The following is a 22,935-nucleotide window of genomic DNA, read 5'->3' on the forward strand; positions in this document are numbered from 1 at the left end:
AGGCCAATGGCCCATCTAGTCCAGCATTCTCTTCTTCCAGGGGCCACCTAAATGCCTGTGGGAAACCTTGATTGACAGCTGATTGTCTGGTGCTTGGCTTTGCTGGAATTGTTGTTGTGGTTTTGTGGTTTTTATTTTTTATTATGGGGGTTTAATTAGAGCAGGGGTCTGCAACCCGCGGCTCCGGAGCCGCATGTGGCTCTTTTACACCTTTGCCACGGCTCCGGGGCGGATACTAGCGAGGGGAGGAGGTGCATTGTGCGCCCCGACACTCCCCACTGTGGCGGGCGCTGTACTGGCTGTGACGTCGCATGGGGGCGGTGCGTGCATTAGTCACGCACTGTCCCGACGTCACCTTCCCGGTTTTGCGGCTCCCAGTTTTTTTTCCTTCGGAAAAAGGGTCCAAGTGGCTCTTTTTGTCTTAAAGGTTGCAGACCCCTGAATTAGAGGATTTTTTAAAAAATACATTGTTGTTGCATTATAACTTGTTAGCTGCCTTGCATTCCTTAGAAAGTAGGCAGGGTGTAGGTTTTTTATTCTTGAATAAATGAAAATTCTTTTTCATGAGATCACACTTACAGTCAATGCTATAATGTGCTGTAATAGAAAAACACACACGTAATTGATATATTTTAATCTTCTGTGATTCTGTTTTTAATAATAATAATAGTAATCATAATAATAAGGTTATAGTTTCTTAAATTTGTGTTTTTTTAGCAGTTTAAAAAGCCTTAATCAGCATGAAGAGGTAAAATCGGATGCCATGGATGCCATTCATAGTGAAGATAGTGCACAGACGTGGGAGACAAGTTCAAGTAGATGTTCCACATCCCAAGCCTCAGAAACTAGTGCTACGTCTGGTGTTTATAGTATGGAAAACTCCTACATGGAAGGTCCTCCAGGGAAATCTATATCTTTGATGGATGAAGGAAAGATGGTACAGAAAAGAACAAGGAACTCACCATTTCAGGTGCCCCTGTCACCAAATGAGAAAATGGGCCCAGACAATGAAAAACGTGGCTTTTCTGGAAGGCCAACGGAAGCAAAAGCATTGGAAAGAGAATTAGATCCTGCTAATCCACAGTCATGGACCATTCAAGTGCAACCTTCAAAGATAAAAAACTATTTGGTACAAATTACACAGGAAGCGGTGGATCCATTGCCAGAAGAAAAAGAAAATGTTTTCATGAAAAAAGCAGAGCTGCCCCTCGAAGGAACGGTAAGAGCTAAGATTCAGCTACTCACTGCAGCATTGGAAGAAAGAAATAAAAAGATTTTCCGCCGGGTGAACAATATGGATTTGCCTCCGCCTACAGTTGTTTTAATCAGGAAGCCAAGAGAACCACCCAAAAAATTCACCAGGCAAGCCATGTTCCAGGCATCTTTAAAGCATCTTGAACAACAAGCCACCATTAAGAATAACCAGAAGGAAATCCTGCATCTCAAGCGTATGCAGGCAATGCTTGCAAAGACTGTTCCCCGTAGCAGAGATGAGGAGCGAGTGCGGCGGTCTTTTCTGCCTGAACCTCCAGATAAGGCTTCCAAAATGGTACCACCAACTTCACCGCTCTATACTGACAAAGCAAAGAAGTTGGACACTGAATCACATTCCCCCGCCATGCGAATGACAGCCCCAGAACAGGCAAGGTTTGTTTCACCAGATCGTCATGACAGAATGGAGAAAAGGGGAAAGCAATCTCAGCTTTCTAATACAGCAAATACTGTGTCAGAAAAGTTGCCCAGCCTCCTTGTTGAAACAGAGGAGGAGGAGGCGGAGGCGGAGGAAATGCAGCCTCCTCCACTTGTTTCTACCAAACCCCTTTCCCAGCCTGCTAATGAAGCAGAGAATCAGGATGACTCAACTTTCTCTAAGCTATCAGAATCTGCAGCTCAGGATGTGCAGTACCCAAATAATATTGCTGCTGAGCAGTTTGAGTCCCAAGACTCTCTTTTTACTGAAATCAGAAACCCAGATATTGGCTTCACAATCCCTTCACAATTTGAGATCAAAGATTCAGGCTTGTTGCATTCTGCTGAAGAGGCAGGGAAGCAAGACATCCCTGTTTGCTCACCTGAACCCGCAGAGCCTGTGTCTGAGCAGGCAAAATTACCTCCTCCAGTTAGTGAAAGAGAAAAGCAAGAAGAGAAACAGCTGGAGGTGGAATATTCAAAGAAAGAAGAGGCGCAGGAGCAATCAACCACACTTTTGCAAGCAGAGCCGGCACATTTGATGTATCCGTTGAAAGAATGGGAAGTTGGGGAAGCTGAAACTGCACCCAATTTATCTTCTGCAGCTAGCAGAATAGAAACACCGGAGCCTCAGAGCGATTCCTGTGAAGTTGCAGAGGAACATATTGGACTTTCACAGCCCACACACTTCATGGGTGGAGCAGAGAAAAGAGAAAACGAGCGCCTGGAACCAGATTTGGCAAAGGAAGCTGTTGAGACACAGGTATCTGTGACAGCATCACTACAGCCAGAACAGTCAGATGCACTGCACTCAATAAGTGAAATTAAAAATCAGCCAGCACAGCCAGGATCTCAGTGGCTGGATTCTTCACTCCCTATTCCCGAAGCACAGAGAGAGGAAATCCAGCAACACTCTCTAGCATGTGCACAGTCAGAAAGCGAACATCCAGTCATCTCTGAACCTATAAAGGCAACACAGGGATTTGAACTCTTGGAGCCACTGCATCTCAAAGGTAACGAAGTCAGTGCAAACTCTCCTGCTGAAGCACTCGACTCTTCAGAGCAGCTGTCATCTGTTTCATCTGCTGAGAAGGTAGAAACGCTGGAGACTCAGCAGCCTTCACTAGAAACTGTAACACTGCTTTCAGAACAGCGATGCTCTGCTTTACCCTACCCAACAGAGAAAATGGAGAAAAAAGACAGCCTGCCTTGTTCTCCTGAGACAGCTGCTGAAACAGCAGAAGTATCACTTCCCACTGCCACCTTCCAAACAGCTGAAGTAACAAAAGTAGAAGTTCATCCTTTGTCTCCCACAGAAGTTCCATCAGAAGAATCAGAGTCTATTTCAAGAGAGCCGGATGTTGCCATAGATAGGAAAACAACTCAGCTGGTTTCGCCTTTATCTGTAGAACCTCCAAGTAAAGCATCTGTTCCACCCCAAGAAGCAGCGAAAGAAGAAAACCAGCAATGCCCACCTTCAGATGCAAAGCTGAGTTCTGAGGACCAGGATGAGGAAGGCCAGCAAGATGGTTGGTTTCCTTTATTTGCAACCACACAGTTTGAACCCGAACATTCGGCTGAATGTGAATCAACAATGGAGAGCATTAAACAGGATTCCTCTGCATCATTTCCATTAGAAGAAGCAACTGCATTGCATTCTGTTGATGATGCAGATAAGAAAGAGAGGCATCCTGACAAATCCATCACTGAGCCTTCACTGCATCCTGTATTCATGCCAGGAAAACAAGGGAGGATGGAGTCAGAGATTGAGCAAACGACTCATCAGTTATCATGTACAGTTCTTCCAATGGAATCAGTCAGTAAACTGCAGTCAGAGGAGGAAATGGAGGTCAATGAGATCCAGACTCATTTATCTGCAACTGGACAAGATTTATCCCAGTCGGTATATTTGACAGAACCACAGGAAGACCAGGGTATTTCAGCAGCAGCAGCAGCCCTTGAATCTGGTTCTTTAAGTATACCATACACTGATGTTGAAGCAGAGAAATGTGACACTACAGAACCAGTATTGAAAGAGGTGACATATCAGGCTATTCAGGCTGTCACTGCAGAAATGGAAGAAGGCTATCTGAAAGTGTCACATATGGTATCTGAATCAGAAAAACATTTAGAGGCACCTTTCCCAGCTCAGAACACAGAGGAAGGAAACCTTCAATCACACACGTTTGTGTCTCCAGAATCAGAAGATGAACATGTCATCTCATCAGAAAGAGAAGAATCTGAATTTTATCCACTCTTAACTCCAACACCTGAATTGGGATATCCTACTGCTGGTTCAGAAACACAGGAGAGCCAAAGCTATTTATCTGATGCATTAAATGAGGCATTAAATGCATTAAATGAGCAGCCAAGCTACTCTTCCTCAGTTCTTGAGGATAAAGCCAAGATAGAAGAAAACCAAACCCCCTTTCCTGAAACTCCAAAAATGGCGCCAGATGAGTCACTGTCCTTTGCAGCCTTCCTCATTAGTGAAGCCAAGGGAGAGCCACTTGTGTCACCTATGGACACAAAGATGACGCCAAAGGAATCAAATTCCATTCCAGAAGATTTTGTTTCCGAGGAAGTAAAGGAAATAGCCCCTCCTTCCTCACCTTTATCCTCAGAACAACTTTCTAAGGAAGTAATTTCATCATATGCTGCTGTTGAAGAAGAGAACCAAGATCAGCCTCATTCACTTCTGAGGGAAGAGTCAAAACATCTGGATGCTGGAGGGGCAGATGTGCAAGGCGGTCAGTCTCATTTGCTTGTTGCAGCACAGCCTGAAGCAAGGAGCCAGGACATTGAGCTGCATTGCCCCAAAACAGCACAACCAGAGCTAGAAGATGTGACCTTGCTGGATTCTACTGAAGAGATCCAGAAGCAAGAAGCTCCCCTATATTCACCTTCCATTGTACCATCTGTACATGAAGAAATATTGCATCACAAGGGAGAAAGAGAAAACCAAGGAACGGTAATTTTGGGCACTGAAGAGACAAAGGAGGAAGATGCTCCTCTAAAGTCACCTGTCCTGCCACAGGAGTTGGAACACCTACGTTCACTGCAGTCAGCAAAAGAATCCCAGGTGGAAAGGGCTCAGCCTTACTCTTCTGCAGCTGTTCAAGATTCATTGCAGCTTCCTGGTGAGACAGGATCGCAGGAAGGTCAGGGCTACTTTAACAAACCTGCAGAAGTGGATTCTGGAGTTTCTAAGTTATCAGAGCTGACGGATGCAGTTATGGAGCAAGAAATCCAGGCACCAAGGACTGAAGCTGTCAAGTTAGAACGCAAAGAGTCTGCTTTGTCAGTACAGGAAAATGAGAAAGTCCAGCATCCACTGGTAACTGCATCACTGGATCTGGAACATTTAGGTTCATCTTATTCCACAGAAACACAATTCCCAGGAGAGCCACCACCAGATGCATCTCTTCTCACTGAGAAAGCAGAGGAGCAGGAAGTTCGTTCACAACCAGCATCAGTCTCACCAGCATCTGTATTGGATCAATCCAGCTCTGCTTCACTGGATCTAATTGCAGAAGTTGAGGAACAAGAGACCAAGCGTCCTCCCGAAGTAGCTAACGTGATGCCAGAAGAACCCTTGTCTTTTGCAGCCTTTCTCTTTGCTAAGGCAAAGAAAATATATACTACTTTGACCTCAGAAAAAGAGAATCTAGACAGTCAGCCTCCTTTCAAGGAAGCTGATTTGTTAATAGAAAGATCAGAAAGCATTTCAACTAGCCCCCCTGAGACTAATGTAACTATTAACGAAGAAACTGAGCTTCCTACAACACATTTTGAAGTGGAACAGTTTGCTAGTAAACCTGAAGCAGATGTTACTTATCGAGATGAAAGGGAAAATATTTCTGAGACTCCTACGCTACCTAATTTAATTCCAAATGAGCCTTCTGATGCTGTAATACCAGAGCCCATAAATGATATTTTAACACACAACTTGCATTCCTCAGTATCTTCTGCAGACTCACATACGACTGACAACAAGACAATACAAATTAGTGCGGGAGACTTTTCGAAAATGGAAGAAATCAAGTGTTTGCCTAGTGCGGAGATAACTTTGAAAGAGCCTGAAAAGGAATTAAAAGATCACGAGAAACTGAGGGAGATGGCCATACCTAGTGTTGAATTTCGTCAAGGAAAAGAGATTTCTGAAGGTAACAAGGTAGTGAATATTCATGCTGCTCCACTCAATTCTTCAGCTGATAAAGAAGAAGAGAAGCATATGCCAGAGAGATTAGAACACCTGGAAACAGCTGCATTGCAGAAAAGAAAACCATTCCATGATGCTGGAGATATGGCTGTTGACCAGGAATTTTCAAGGTGCAAAATAAGTGTAAAAACCTCAGAAGGCATAGAAGAGGACAATCATGAAAATAAGGAAAGCAAATCAAATGAACTTGTCAAGGAAAAGGGGGTCCAGGAAAGTGTAGAAAAGAAAAAGGAAGTTTCTATTGTTCAAGAAACCAATGAAGATGGTGGTGTAAATGATAATGGTATAGAGCACATTGAAAAGCATACTGTCGTTGATGAGACCTGCTTCATCCAGACAGGAAACGAACAGTCTTTTAAGGATGTACAGAGGCAATTTGAAGTTACCGTAGAAAATTCTGCAACATTTCCAACTGCAGGCACAAAAAATATTATAGAGTTTTCTTCACTAGAAAGAAATTTGGATGAAGGCTTCAATAGAATGGCTGAGAAAGAAAACACAACAGCTAGTCATGAAGACCCTTCAAAAATATTAATCAAAGATGAAATAATTGATGCTGTTAGGGAAAAGGATGAAAACACAGAGGATAAGCTTAACTTGCCAGGTGAACCCCTATCTAACACACAAAAAGATGTGCTATCCCAATCTCCATTAATTTCTTTGCCTGCCACTACAGTCAATCCTGAGCTTCTCGAGGTGCCACCTACTTTGGCATTTTTATATAAAGATCTTTATGAAGAAGCTGTGGAAAAACCTAAGGAAGATAGCCATAAATATCCATCAAATGAAGAGACTGAGAATACTGACGTATCCGCTCACACCAGAGGCCCTACTCGAGATGATGGTACTGGAATGTGCTTTGAAAGGGATGTTTCTAAAGATGACACTCCAACTTTGGAAAAGTCCCAGAAGAAACAAGTTCTAAAAGATAAAGGTATTCATGAACAAGCTTTAACCCTACAAAGCATTTCAAAATGTGCAGATGAACCAAGTGAAAAGAAGCCTCAGTCTCTTCACATTCTAACTGAAGCACATGCTGAAACGGAGGTCTCGTCACCAAGGGGGACGGTGGAACGGCTGGATGACGCATTGGTAGATAGACCAGCTGAGATCATGAGTGACATAAAAGTTGGAAATGGTCAGCCCACAAATGAAATTCTTTTTGGAAGTGGGCTCTATGGTTCAGGAGCAAGTAATGAGGAACTCAGTCAGAGAAGAGAAGATGAATCCTTGGGCTTTGAAAGGGATGTTTCTAAAGCTGATGGTCCAAATTTGGAAGAATCCCAGAGAGAACAGGTTCTAAAAGATGAGCCTAGGACTGTAAAAGCCTTAAATCAAGCAAGAGTTTCAAAAGGTGAATATGAATTAGATGACAAGGAGTCTCAGCCTGTTTACATTCTAGCTGAAACACATGTGGAAACAGAGGACTTGTCTCCAAAAGGAATTTTGGAGGGGTTGAATGATGCATTGATAGATAGGCCAGTTGAGATCATGGGTGACATAAAAGTTGAAACTTGCCAGCCCACACATGCAGTTCCTTTTGGAAGTGGGCTCTTTGGTTCAGGTGCAAGTAATGAGGACAGCAGTCAAAGAAGTGAAGAAGAATCCATGCCTGAAGAAACAGGCCAAGCATTACCAGAAGAAACGAGCGATGAGGAGTCTTGTCCAATACTTGATTATGCAGCAAGTGTCTTTGAAAATGCAATATCTGTGCAAGATGAATCAGAGGAAGTTGCAGTTGGCCAAAACCAGCAATCTGAAATAACAGACGCTCATGTGGTTGTCCCAAAACCTGTTGAAGAAAGCACACAATCTCATGCAGCATTCCACCATGTTAGCACTCCCTGGCAAAGTGAGGGACAACCAGAAGACCAGTTAATAGCACAGGATACACAACCTTTAGACCATAAACATACTCTCTGTAGGGACACTGAGGGACAAACATCTGAAAAAAGAGTAGGAGAAAATATTGTGGGTGATCTAACTGAGTCCAGCAGAGAAGCAGCATACCAACCACCACCTGAAGCAATACCTGACAAGCCTTTTGGGGAACTGGACTACTCTCTGTTGTCACATGATTTTGATACCTATCCATTATATTCAATTAAAGAGGAAGAGTCCAGTGACATTGATGAAGATCTAGCTGAGCTCATGGACTACGAAATGGTTAGCCGAGATGATGTCTTTGAGGAAGAAACATCATCAGAAGTGGTTCATGAAGAGCTGCTGTTTGATGACAGAAAATCCTCAGACCGCATTAGTGATAGTTATGAATTTGTGAATGAAAGAGAGGCAAATACGTATGCTGAGGAAGAAGAATTTCAGTTGACGGGTCTCGACAAGCTACCAAGAAATGTTCCAGAAACTGAAGTCCTACAGAAAGAATCAGATCATGAACTGTTAGATAGTTATTGCCGCCAGTGTAAATGTCCCATCTCTGCTGAGGACAAGCTTTCTGGGGAGCATAAAGAGCACACTGTGACAAACTTGGATATAGCTGTGACTGAATTAAAGGTAAGCAATTAACATTTTTGGAATTACAGCCCCGTGTTCTCTTTGAAACTGATGCTTAACTAGGGATGCTTCATTGGACTATATAAGATACACTGCAGTATCAGACAAGCCAATAAAGGTTAGTGACCTAATGTAGGCAGATTGTATTTGGTGACATCCAATGTTAGTCATAAACAGGCTAAGATTAAAGCCATTGATTTTCAATGGATCTACTTTGATTATGACCAACATTGGATATCACCCATCGTGTTTAATTTGTCTCACAGTTGTCTCTGAGGAAGAGCAATTTTGCTTGGAAACACACCAGGCGCAACAGCATTAATGAAAGTGTTTCCACAATTAAACTATATTCTTAGCCCCTTGTGTGGGAGTGGTCACCTCTTTTTTCTGGCTGGAAAGAATCATAGAATCATAGAGTTGGAATAGACCACAAGGGCCATCGAGTCCAACCCCCTGCCAAGCAGGAAACACCATCAGAGCACTCCTGACATATGGTTGTCAAGCCTCTGCTTAAAGACCTCCAAAGAAGGAGACTCCACCACACTCCTTGGCAGCAAATTCCACTGTCGAACAGCTCTTACTGTCAGGAAGTTCTTCCTAATGTTTAGGTGGAATCTTCTTTCTTGTAGTTTGGATCCATTGCTCCGTGTCCGCTTCTCTGGAGCAGCAGAAAACAACCTGTCTCCCTCCTCTATATGACATTCTTTTATATATTTGAACATGGCTAGAATGCAAATACTAAAAAAAATCCCTTGCTCCAGGACCTCCACTCTGACCAAAATTAGTCAAAATTAGCTGGGTGATCCAATGATGGCTTTCCTGCATTGCATCTGCTTTGGCCCTTAGTTTGGAATTTTAAAGTCCTATTTGCAGAACTGGTCCAAGAGCTTTTCCTGCCTGAGCTGAAGGAAAAGATGGCACTTCCCTCTCCACCATTCTACATCCATAACCCAACCAGATGGGACTGAGTCTTCCTTCAGCACTGGTGATTGGGCATCCTCCTCCACTGTACTTATGTACAGTGCAGGTTAGTGGGTGCAGGGGAAAGTGAGTGAGGCTGCTAAAACCACTCCACCACAGCGCAACTTGCCTAAGGTGTCTTTCTTATTCTGCCTAATGGTATGGTGGTTCTCCCTAGTTCTATATAAGCACTTTGATTCCTTGTTGGTCCTCTTGAATCTAGGTAACTGGTTAGCTTTCTCTAATATACAGGCTTCAATGTGATGCCTCCTCAGATTAACCAGATCTTGAGTATCCCTATTTAATGATTAAATTTAATGATTAGGATCCAAATAACAGCACAATTTCTCATGAAGGCCCAAGGGGGTCTTTGCACCAGCACTGATTCAGCTGCAGGGCCCTATTCTGCATGGAAAATCATATTTGAATCTGAGGGGGCTTTCAAGAGCAGAATGTAGGCAGGATAGCATTAGTATGTACATTTTACAGATGAGGGATAGAGGCTGAAAAAAAGAATGGCTCGCCTGACAAGATTTCTAACATGCCCTTTCATGACGTTTGACTCCAGTGAAGAGTTTTTGCTTTTTTTTGTTTTTTAAAGGGTGAAATCCATTGATGTACATAGCCAAATTCCCACTGATTTTTAATAGCGCCTCCTTCTCAGTATATAGAGAATCATACTACAACTGTGAAAGATAAGCAGTTGCTAAGAATATCAAAGAAGTCACATGCCTCCATTTCATTCCCTAGAGTGGTTTCTTCAAAGTCAAAGGACTTGAGCATGTCCCATGACATCATCCCCTGGCTCTGTAACTTGGAGAGGGAGCCAGGAATGAAATCTAGCCTTCATGTGATCTGCTTCACCAGGAAAAAGATGGCTTTCGATCCTTGACCAGTGTGTCTCATTTCCATTATCCACATGTTACTGAGTTCTTTGGTACTCAGACAACAGAACTCTGACTGCTTCAGTTTTCATCAGCTATGCAATATGCTCAGTACAGCTATTGATCGTGGCTATTGGGGGGCGCACGGAATTAAACATTTCTTTTCCCACAAAACACTTTCACCTTGGAAGTGAAGAATGATTTCCCCCTATTTATGCACACAGTATAGTTTGCTGTGCATTTTATAATTCATAAAAGGTAAAGGGACCCCTGAACATTAGGTCCAGTCATGACCGACTCTGGGGTTGCGGCACTCATCTTGCTTTATTGGCCGAGGGAGCCGGTGTACAGCTTCCGGGTCATGTGGCCAGCATGAGTAAGCCACTTCTGGTGAACCAGAGCACCGCTGTTTACCTTCCCGGCGGAGCGGTACCTATTTATCTACTTGCACTTTGACGTGCTTTTGAACTGCTAGCTTGGCAGGAGCAGGGACTGAGCAACGGCAGCTCACCCCGTCGCGGGGATTCGAACCGCCGACCTTCTGATTGGCAAGTCCTAGGCTCTGTGGCTTTAACCCACAGCGCCACCCACGTCCCTGCTTTTATATTTCATAGGTGATGCTAATTTCCAGCCTTCCTTTAACCTTCCTTTTTAGGCATATAGAGGAATCTGATTAAAGTCAAGAGTGTTTATGAAAGCACAAACTGCTTTTGCACAGATGGCCAAGTGCACCCAAGGAAGGTCAAGGAGGCTCCTGCATGGCAGACAGTTATAACTCATGAGTGCTGTCTCTATTATCTCAAGAACCACATCCTGGGCAGCTTTTGAGAAACAGCTTCAGAAGCACAGGAAAGAAAGCAGATCAAAAAAATAAAACCAGGCTGTTAGTCACTTAGATATCATTTAATGAAGATTATTTTACTGGTTTGAAGGCAGGCATAGGCCTTTGGGGATCCTGTCCTTAGTTTGTAATAAGAAAGCCTTTTTATTTAGATCAGTATGCTTCTGAACAGAAGTTGCTGGGAATCACAAATGCATACTGTCCAGCTCTTGGAGACCCCAAATGGGGATAGGTGTCTTCCAGGATGTGCGCCTTTGGCAAGTCATGTGACCTGCACCTCGCTCTTGCCCCACACCCAAAAATACAGCCCCCCAAAACTGGGAGTTTTTTTCAGTGCAAGATTGCTGCACCCCAAATGGCCTTGCATGAAAAAATAGGATGTCCCGTCTTTTCTGGGGCACTTGGCAGGTATGCAAGTGGGAAGAGTGCTGTTGTGGCTGAGGTTCCATGTTTGGGCTTCCCATGGGCATGTGGTAAGAACAGGGTGCTTCTGGGTGGGCCTTTGAACCAATCTTGCAGGTCTCACCTTATGTTCTTAAGTGAACTGCTTGCTTAATTGATTCCATTTATTAAAAACTGTGTCTTGCCCAAGCTTCAGCCTGAGTGCCTTTTGAAGGATATGGCTTCATCATTGAATTAACAATCTCCTGTTGCTAGAAGGAGAGGCCATCTTTAATCGTTTATTTTCCATTCCCTATCTAAGTAATATCCCAAAGCCAAGGCAGGTGGTTTTTCTGTAAAGTCTGCCTGTCAGTCTCACCCCTCTAATGACAATTAATTCATCAACTAAAGTTTTAGTGGATTAATCAGTTTACTGCTTAAATCTATGAAAATTTTCAAGTTGCATAAAGAAAGGAAAAACGAAGAAGCCCCCATAGTGCCTTCCAATTTATTTAATCTTTTGTGATACTTATTGCCTGGCTTAAAATCATCACACTCATTTGTATAATTTTCCTTATCCTGCAGTGTGGTTTTTGTTCTAGTACAACCTCACCAAGTGTCCCCGAGACCCCTGTGGGGACAGTGATCCCCAGAGGTGGGGATTTGGGAAATTATTGTCAGTGGGACGCTACCAGGACAATGGGCCTGATCCTTGCAGTATATCAATAAAGCACTGAGCCATAAGATGCATTCTGAGATTAAACATTTTGTTTTGGTCTAGTTTTTATGTAAAATATGATAGCACCATCTCGCAACTTCCTGACCACTTTATTTAGATGGTTGTGAAACTTCAATATTTCAGAGCCAATTGGATGGATTCCTAGATGTTTTGCAAGAAAGATCTTTGAAGATCGAGGGGTTTGTCAGTGAGATTGAGGCTCTGTTTAATTCTCTCGAGGTAAGTGTGTGGCATCTGCCTTCCTTCTCATTTGTTGAGAATTTATTTGTTGATAATTTATTTTTGTTGATAATTTTTTTTAAACAATCATTCAACTGGATGGGCCACGATATGAACATAACATTTTCTTTCTATGAAAGAGGTGACTTTTACCAGCATGCAATGGACACAAAACTCATTCCAGCTTTGTATGAAACATTCCATCCTTCTGCCTTTCGGAAGCTGGTTGTCAAAGAGACAAACTCAGTTCAAATTATTTCATTGAATCTTCTGAATTTCTGGTTTCCTTTGCATTTCTGTGGCTTTATACTACTGTTTTTAGATTCTGTATTGGTATTTGTGATATTGCTTATTGTTTTTATGTTATATATCGCTTAGAGATTTTTAAAATATTAAGCAGTTTTCAAATAAATAGATAGAACTACTGAAGGGTTCAAGTCAACCATCAATCTTTTAGCCCAAGGGTGGGTGGTTTTTCTCTCTCCTGCCAAGCCTTTCGTTCCCTCAGGTCTAATCTCTTGAGAGCTACATGACAGCAGTGGGCAGGGCAGGAACTGAAAGTGAGTGTGGCCATCCTTTTTTTCTCCCTTATTTTTAACCACACACTTTTCGGATTCTGTCATGCCCTTCCTCTCCTCTCTCCCTCCCCATCACTCTCTCACTTTGCCACCTCCTTTCCTTCCTTCCTTCCTTCCTTCCTTCCTTCCTTCCTTCCTTCCTTCCTTTCTTTCTCAGACCATTAGTTCAACTTTTCTGAATCAGACCATTAGTTCTACATTGTCTGGCAGCAGGCTCTCCCAGGTCTCAGACACAGATCTTCCCAGTCTTGCCTAGTCCCCGAGACCTACTCACTTGTCAATCACCTGACATCACTGTGTGATTTCCCTTTCAATCGTCTATAGTCTCTGGGCTGAACTAAAAGAGACCCTCTTTGTGAACCCCATGGAAAGCTGTTGCTAGTCACCACTGAACAATCTAAGCAGGGAGAAGTGGCCCTGAAATCTCCAGTGCTCAGGAGAAAAATTCACCAATGAATTTTATTTTTTTCCAACATCTGGAATTTTTTTTAACCTCTAGGAAAACTGTAAGGAAAAGGAGCAGCTTTTGGATGAGCAAAATGAAAGCATCATCAAGACTGTGATAGGGCACCATGACAGAAAGCAGCAGAGCTTTGAGGAAGTAAAGAATGCAAAAATGGACTATCTTTATGAACAGATGGTTAATTTTCAAGAATACATTGATACAGCAAAGGACATGTTGGAGGCGATCTTAAAGGAAACTGAAGAAATGGATGATTTTGTTTTCCTAAGTGTGAGTATAAAATTACACTTAATGCTGGTAAAAAGTGTGCATTGTGTTGAAAAAATATATACACACAGACTATATTCCTACCCACATAACAAAGGAATAGAATCTATGTCCATTTGTTCTAAATCTACGTGCAAATACTCATAGACCCATCACATAACTGGGATAGAAATTATAGGCTGCAAACCTATATACACACTTACCTGGGAGACTATAGAGGCTTAGGCTTCAATCCCTACCTAAGAGTAAGCCCTATGGGACACAGCAGAACTTACTCCTGAGTAAATGCACATAGGAATCCACTGTCAGGTTCCAATTCTGTGCACTTACCACTTAGTAAAGCCCACTGAGGAAGAGAATCACAAAAATGGGATTGTGCTGTTGGGCTGCAGTGACCCTAATTCAGTGCCCTTCCCCCCATGGACCTCTTGAAAATTGTTGGGGGTCTCAGCAGACCGCTTAAATGGTTTTTCTGCTTGTTGTAGCAGTCATAATGTGCTATGCTAGATGCTGGGTGATCTTTAATTATATTTTTGTTGATTCTTTTATCCCATCACAGTTTTTATACCATAGAATTAAAGAATAAAATTCCATACAATTCAAAATCAATATGAATATTTAGCACAGTAGACTAGGCATAGACAAACTCAGCCCTCCAGATGTTTTGGGACCACAATTCCCATCATCCCTGACCACTGGTCCTGCTAGCTAGGAATCATGGGAGTTGTAGTCCCAAAACATCTGGAGGGCCGAGTTTGCCTATGCCTGCAGTAGACTTTCTGAACGATGCCATAACCTCCAATAGAAAGTGGACTAAAACTGGGGTGCCAGCTTCTGGGACCACACTCCTACACAAGTCATGTCACCCAAGAGAGATCGGATCACAGTGTTTTTTTCCAGGCATGGCACCCCAAAATGCACAATTTGCGGCACCATGCAAGATTGCTGCCACAAAGAAAGCACTTTTTTCATGGATAAGGTAGATAATGGACTATGTAGAGCAATCAAAATTAACAGCAAAATTAAGAGAATCTAATGATGAGTGTTTTATGGAAGAATGGATGCCATTTTCAGATTATTTAAAGAAATGCTATAGAATGATGAACTCACAGGCAGAATATGAGCTATGAGCAACACAAGTAATTAGATTATAATATTGTGAGATTGTGTGTAGAAAGTGAAAGTAGCCTGTTGTACCAAGGCAACCTTTACATTTCCTGCCCACCCACCGCTGGTACAGTGGTACCTCGGTTTTTGAATGTCTCTGTTGACAAACGTTTTGGAACTCGAACGCCATAAACCTGGAAGTAAATGCTTTGGTTTTAGAATATGCCTCAGAAGTTGAACAAAAAACGCGGCTTCTGCTGAGTGCAAGATCCTAAGGCCTAGCTGTTGGCTATTGAGTTTTGGTTTTTGAACGTTTCGGAACTCAAATGGTCTTCCGGAATGGATTACGATTGAAAACAGATATGTGCATATGTGTTGTCCAGAAGGGAATGTGGCCTCTGGGATGATAAATACTCACCTCCCCTGTGCTATACATCTGGCACATTGGAGAAGAACCCCCACATCTCTGAAACTATACCATTGCTAATTAATTTGTACAACTGGAAGTAATCTGAAATGCAATACGGTTGAGGGATCCATGGTGGGCTCTTAACTCATGTTATAAAGTTATTGAAGCTTGCAAAGTCTCAAATGCAGGTATTATGCATATCACTGTGGTGTTGCACCTCTGGAGGGCAAGATTCTGCAAAATGCATATGCGGTTAGGAAGGTTGTGCATGTCTGAACTGGTACAATGTCAGAGCTGGGGCATATGTCCGTGAATGGGATCTTGTGGATTTGATGTCCAGTATAATTTTGTGACACGCATTAATCTGTTCCTTCCCACATTCCTTTTCTTCCCATAGTCATCAGAAGAAATAAATAAAAGGTATATGAAATGTAGTTTTGGTGCATTATAGTGAGTATTAGGAACGGCATGTTTGAATGCTTTTTAATACTTCCAAGCTCCGCTGAAGGCATGCAGCCATTTCCTCGCCAGATATTAAGGAGGAAATTGTGTGCTTGGTAATGCAGCTGAAAGTGTTTGAAATATTTGCATGCATTTTCTCATTCATCATTTAAATACTAATAAATATGGCATTATTCAATTCTGTCTTTCCTGCAATAGCATCTATGTAGCTGATTTTTTAAAAAGCAGGTGTTTATCACTGCTGTACACAACCATTTTAAAATTCCAGATGCATTCTGTTAAAATGCCAATATTTGTGAGTGTTCCTGTTTTGCTGATTTAATTTCAATGTTAGATGAAATGTTAATGAAAATGATCCTAGGCGTCTCTTTGGTAGGCTGAGCTAAATTTAGACCACAGAAGTCCTGCTAGGCCAATGAGTTTTGAACTTGTCCTGGTATTTCTGCTTCCTTTGCCAAGAGGATTACATTGAAGCTGCATGTAGTTTGAGATCGTTTTTAGAAGGGCTACTCCCCATAGTAAAATTAATATCAATCCAGGGACCATTTATTTGACTTTGGAAATGATGTATGGCAAGAGATAAGACTGTAGGGTTTTGGGGGGCGGGGGGGGGGCATGCATTTCAGACAGTTGAAAGCTTATTTGATAATACTGTTTTGCCCATGCACTACTAAAACCTCCAAGGCCAAATAAAATAGTGGAATGGGGGAATAATAATAATAATAATAATAATAATAATAATAATAATAATTTATATGCTGCTCATCAGATTGGGTTGCCCCAGCCCCTCTGGGTGGCTCCCAACAAAATATAAAAAACACAATAAGACACAAACCATAAAAACCTCCCTTCAGACGTCTTCTAAAAGTCAACTAGTTGTTTATCTGTTTGACACCTGATGGGAAGGCATTCGACAGGGCAGGTGCCACTACTGAAAAGGCCCTCTGCCTGGTTCCCTGTAGTTTCACTTCTCACAGTGAATGAACCATCATGGCTGGCTGGGACCTTGAACAGGAACAGTGAGGCTTACACAGTGCAACTTTTTCTTGCAATTCCCACTTGCATTATTTAAAGAAGTGCAAACTCATTAGCCTCATTAGCACATAACAGTAAAGCATGTTTAGTTAATAAAACAGAGGTAGCCAATGTTGTGTCCCTCAGAAGTTGTGGACTCCAGTTTCCATCAGCCCCAGCCAGCATGTGCAATGGTCAGGAATTATGGGAGTTGTCATCCAAAGTATCAGGAATGCACCACATTGGCTGCTCCTGCAATAAGCCATAGTCAAAGATGAGACATTGGACAGACAATGACTTACACCTTTTATGCCTCCCTTCCTCCATTAAAGGAGGGAGAGGCAAGCCAGGTAGACCTGTTCTTCACTCATGGCTCCGTAGCTTCTGGATGGTGACGGCTTTTTACACCCATAGTTAAAGAGCAGCTCTGGGTTCACACAGAATGCTGAAATATAATTGACAATAGCTAAGTTTTATAAATCAGCTATAAAGCTTGGTTAATGAGCAATCTTTAAGCATAGTTGATAACCCATAGTTAAGCTGCTGGGTTGGTTTCCCACATAACAATAAGCTGTTGTTTAATAAACCATGGTTTAATATTAGGTGCAAACTAGAGTCCCAGTGTTTCCCAACCTTTTTTGGGCAAAGGCACACTTGTTTCATGAAAAAAATCTCGAGGCACGCCACCATTACAGCCCCGTGACGTCAGTGCACAGCGTCACGCCAGGAGGGACGCACGAAAGTGTAAGATTCAATTTTTTCCCCTCCCCCTTGCCTTCCTTCTGTGCCAACCGCCAAAAAGCCAAGAATCGCGGGACCGCCGGCGGAGGGGGGGAGGGCGAGCGGAGGCAGCGGCGAGCCCCGTTCCTCCCCATCCGCCCCATTCCGTGCAAGGAGCGCGAACAGGTGTGAGAAGGGGGTCAGCGCCGGGGAACCTCCAAGCTTTGGGGGTGGGGGGGAGGAGGCAGCAAAGTGAGGCAGGAAGGAGAGCGCGGCTTGGCGAAGTACTCGGCGGCGAAGGCCAGCAGGTCCAGCGGCCGGTGCCGCAGCACCTCCACCGTGTAGCCCTGCAGCAGCTCAGGCAGACCCGGCGGGATCTCGATGCTCATCTTGTAGCCGAGGCGCGCGGGAGACTCAACGGACGGGCCCGGGGGAGAGAGAGAGAGAGAGACACGGCGGAGAGAGAGCGGGAGTCCCTGCTCGCCGTCGCCACCGCTACAACTACTGTGGCGGTTGGTCGTGGTCGCCGCCGCCGCCGCCCACCTCTATCTATCTCTCCCCCTCAGCTTTCTACGCGGGCCTCGAGCCGGAGGTGGGGGGTGGCCGCCGCCACTTTCTCCGCCTCCACGTCCTGCCTCCTCCTCCTCGAGCCCTCCGTCAGCCCTGAGGGAACCGCCGCGCTCGCGCCGCCGCTCTCTGACACGCGAGAAAGAGAAAGGAACGGAGCGGTGGGGTAGTCGGGGGAAGGAGGGGTCGGAATGGAAGCGCGAGGCGAGCTGCGCATGCCCAGCAGGAAGCGGCGGAGAACGCCACAGAGAGAGAGAGAGAAGCAAGGGAGGGAGGGGAGTGGGCGGGAACACGCTTCATGCGTCACAATAACGGACAAGAGGCGCTCGAGGGATAGATTAGGACCCAATTTGACTTTTACAAAAAAAAAAAAAACTTTCAAATTTTCCCCACGGCACACCAGGCAACATCTCGCGGCACACTAGTGTGCCGCAGAACAGTGGTTGGGAAACACTGAACTAGACCATTGTCTATTTGCTATTTAAACAATAATTCAGTTGCATTCAGCGGCACCAATCTTTTGCATAAAAATCTTTGGATGTTTCTTCTGTCTCAGGGTTAAAAATATATTCTTTTCTCCTTCTCTAAAATGAGCTCGGCAAATAAGAGCTAATTACTTCTAATCCATTTTGCTTTCATTTTTGGGGGGTTGTTAGCGACTCACCACCAGCTGTTGTACATTATCTCTTTGGAATCTGCCGGCTTCCTGGATGCTACAGTCAATTTTCTATTGCATTCAAGAAACACTTCAAAGGATATTGTCTGTGCATTTGAACGCCTGCATTTCTTAAGGGGCTTGCATTGAACTTTAATTCTGAACACTACTCTGCTCCAGAACTGGGCAGTTATGCATCTGCCAGGCAGTGCTATATCTTCAATTTCAAACTCAAGCATGAAATTCACTGGGTGACTTTCATGCTTGGGCTATGTCTCAGCCTAATCTATCTCATGGGTTGTTGTGAGAATAAAATGGGGAGAAGGAGAACCATGTACACTGCTTCAAGCTCCTTAGAGGAAAGAGGGTTGTTGTTGTTGTTGTTGTTCTTGTTGTTGTTGTTATATTAAAAAGAGGTCAGGGCTGCTGCACTTTTAGTAGTTGTGAAGAAGAGAGAGGTTTAGTACGAGCAACCTGTTAGTCTAATTCCAAATTGGGTTTTGAGGTAAGAATCTAGACATCCATCTTTTCCCTAAAGGGTTCTGAGGCAGCAGGAGAGAATTGGGCAGCTGTGTCTTCATTCTGCTGCTCGCCAATTGTTTTGCCTGCTCTCTTTTCCTGCATGCAGTGGGGGAAATAATCAATATTCTGATTGCTGCCAGAAGACAGAAAGGAAAGGGGAGCTTGGGTCAAAGGTACATAGTGCAAACCATGAGCTGATGTTACACACATATTATGGAAATGCCTTTCAATGGGTATATATTTCCCTTTGCATAGGTTACTTTCTGCAGTGGAGAATATTCTGGCTGTGGAAAAGATACCACCTGCCTTCTCACAGTTTGAACATTTTGCAAGTGGCTCAGCGAATGGCAACCAGACCTTAAAACACATGCCTGGTAAGAATCTGTGCAAACATTTGGTGCATTGCTTGAAAACGCATGAAACCTAAAAAATAAAAAAGGGAGGAGATGTACACAGGAACGGAACTGTGACATTGCTGGCTTCTGCATGTAATTAGTAATCAGCTGAGTCTGAAGTGAAGCCTGATTGTGCTTGGATTATGGAGGAGGAAACTGGAGAAGGAGCAACTATCACTTCTTGTTCATGCTGAAAAGACAAGTCACCTGCAGGTCTAGATTAATCATGATCCCCAGTCATCTGTAGCAGAGCATCTTCGCACATTACAGTGGTACCTCAGGTTAAGAACTTAATTCGTTCCAGAGGTCCCTTCTTAACCTGAAACTGTTCTTAACCTGAAGCACCACTTTAGCTAATGGGGCCTCCTGCTGCCGCTTTGCCGCTTGGAGCACAATTTCTGTTCTCATCCTGAAGCAAAGTTCTTAACCTGAGGTACTATTTCTGGGTTAACGGAGTCTGTAACCTGAAGCATCTGTAGCCTGAAGTGTATGTAACCCGAGGTACCACTGTATAAGCAAGGGCCCAAAGAAGGAGTTCAAGTGAGCTGCACTTCCTCTTGTTGTGCTTCCGGGGCAATATGAAAAAGGAGAGCTTGTTAACGTAACAGCCGGCTGGGTGAGGCCAGAGGCTTATTAAGCCCAGAGTCCCGTTCACACAGCGCCCAACCACATGCCTGCTCATCTCCCTGGAAGATCTCCTTGTGCTTGGAGTTTCCACCTTTTAACATTGCCCCTGCAAATACATGGCTCACTTCATTATTTAGTAATTATTTCTGGCCAGGAAGAGTCAACATGCCTTGCCCTCAGGTCCCTTCTGGGGCTGAAACCCACATTGCCCCTCCTCCAGTCAAACAAATCCTGATGTTCTGAGCAGTGCTGAGCAGCTGCATCTGTGACAGGAACTTCCTGATGGAACAAGCCTGCCTTGGAAGAAGGCAAGGATCTCTCTTTTGCTAGAGATTTCCTGCATCAGTTTGGAGGTAGCGGGGAGTTGACCCAGATTACCTTTGAGGTCCCTTGCATGGTCCTACATATCTAATAGGTTGGTTCCTCTTCAGGGACACAGAAAGCAACTAATTTTCCACCCCACCGATGTTGCTTTATTAGCCTTCTTGTAAAGCATTTTAACAAGAAATATGAATTCTGAGAACTGCTCATTTGCAGCCACCCACTCCTTCACCTTTCCCCCAGCATCTAATTTTATGTTTGTTGGGAGTGTGTGTGTGTGTGTGTGTGTGTGTGTGTGTCATTACTGAGAAAAGTAGATTTTGGTGCCAAAATCAGCTATGTATAACCAGCTTTTTAAAGTGAAACCATTTCAAATTGTGTTTGCGACGGCAACAAAATCCATCCAAATTACTGTTTTAGAAATTGGTCGCCTATTTGCCCATAGGTAAAGCTGAGACACTGTGTATAAATATATGTCTCTTCACAAGAAGCCAGCTGTTTAGTTCATCTCACACCTCCCCTCAAAATATACAAGTGTTTACCATTTGAAAAACACAAGAAAAGCAATTTTTCTTTTTTAAAAGAGAATTTTGGAGAGTGTCTAGTGTGTGTTGATTTACCACATATGGGAGTTGTAACACATCCCCACAAACAGAGTGGAAGACTACACAGTTTAGTGGATTCAGCCCTGGTGACTCCATCCAGATGAAGGATTCATGTATAAAGTCCTGCATCAACTTCCTTCCTCTCTTTCTGCAGCAGTTGTGGTGTAGTGGTTAAGAGCGGTAGTCTCGTAATCTGGGGAACCGGGTTCGCATCTCCGCTCCTCCACATGCAGCTGCTGGGTGACCTTGGGCCAGTCACACTTCTCTGAAGTCTCTCAGCCCCACTCACTTCACAGAGTGTTTGTTGTGGGGAAGGAAGGGAAAGGAGAATGTTAGCCGCTTTGAGACTCCTTAAAGGGAGTGAAAGGCGGGATATCAAATCCAAACTCTTCTTCTTCTTCTTCCTGTACTTAGAACTGAATCACTTCCTGCATTTGCATGTTCAGACCCAGAAACCTCCCCCCTATGTAAATTCACACTTGACTCAAATTTTTGGTTTGGTTTTTGGCAGAATTTAGGCCACAACTTTATTGATTACATAAAGTGACTGGTTGCATAGGCTCTGTTTTGACTAGCTCCCTGCCACGCAGGTAGCCCTGACCCAGGCCACCAGCATAGGTCAGCCAAGGGTGAACACCTGGATAAGCGGAAAGCTGGGAACAGGCTCAGTCCACCACCCAAATGTCCCGCTGGACTCAGGCATGGACACAACCCCCTCACAGGTGTTGACCAAATCATCGAGTCCCTGGATTCCTTTAACAGAATACCCTTCACATAGGGATGGCGAGAGCGTTCTCCCATCCCTATCACCTGAACCAGAGCCTATCCGCAACCTTACAAGTTGTGACAATTTGCTACGCGGCAGGCAAAACCCAAATGGCAACAGCCAATCAGCCAAGTGGGGGAAATTCCTGCCATGCCCCTGTCCCAATGACAGACGACACACGACGGCATAGCAAGGTCAAGAGCAACAAGCCCTAAAAGTAGGGAGAGGTGGGCGGGTGTTCCGAATGCATGCGCCGAAAGAGGAAGCTCTGGGTCACACGCATGGGCATAAAAGGGTCCTGCAAACCGTTTGGACTGCGTCCCATTGGCCAGATTGAACCCAGCTTCGAGGGACCTACCAATCAGGTATTGTGGCTGACCAATCGTACCCACCCACAACACAGGGTGTCGATTGTCCAGGTTTCACCACAATACGTGCCCTCTTTAAGGGAGGACCCGATTTCTCGATTAGTGATGAATCAGTAGTGTGGGAAGCTGTTATTTGGGCCAGTCCCTGTCAAGAGTATCAGAAACCCTTTTCAGCTTAGATCTTGATTCTTCCACTGCCTGTCTTGCATGCCTAAGTGAAAACTCTGATTCACCTGGACTGATGTTCCACCACTACAGTGATGGAAACTGGACCACAACAAAAATGTTTTAGCAAGAAGCATTGGTACCTCGTGAGGTATGCCCTCATTTCTTTTGCTCCGACGCTGCCTCCAGACAAAGAGATTTTGCAGATTTTTCAGTCTCAATACCACTTTCCCAGGAATACAGAGTATATCACTCTGTATGTGATTTCATTGACAGTAATATACAAAAAACTCAGCACCTTCTAATACTTGAGAGTCTTAAATGATATTTACAATGCCAAAATAATAATGATATACACAAAATAATGATGACATACACATACACAATATCTCAAAGCCAAACAGTCAAAAATTCCTGCAATAAGTAAATAATAATAATAATAATAATAATAATAATAATAATAAAATTTAAAAAA

General features: G+C 43.7%; 1 protein-coding gene across 1 annotated transcript in view; it reads left to right on the forward strand.

The window, feature by feature from the left end:
* The window catches only part of CMYA5 (cardiomyopathy associated 5), a 56,023-nt gene that overhangs the window by 9,378 nt on the left and 23,710 nt on the right, over positions 1-22,935 (forward strand). The window contains exons 2-6 of the mRNA XM_028749055.2: positions 718-8,425; positions 12,354-12,449; positions 13,527-13,760; positions 15,671-15,693; positions 19,469-19,587. Coding sequence (XP_028604888.2) covers positions 718-8,425; positions 12,354-12,449; positions 13,527-13,760; positions 15,671-15,693; positions 19,469-19,587 — 8,180 coding nt within the window. The remainder of the gene's footprint in view (positions 1-717; positions 8,426-12,353; positions 12,450-13,526; positions 13,761-15,670; positions 15,694-19,468; positions 19,588-22,935) is intronic.

Source organism: Podarcis muralis, chromosome 11 (assembly GCF_964188315.1).
Source record: "Podarcis muralis chromosome 11, rPodMur119.hap1.1, whole genome shotgun sequence".
Taxonomy (NCBI): Eukaryota; Metazoa; Chordata; class Lepidosauria; order Squamata; family Lacertidae; genus Podarcis; species Podarcis muralis.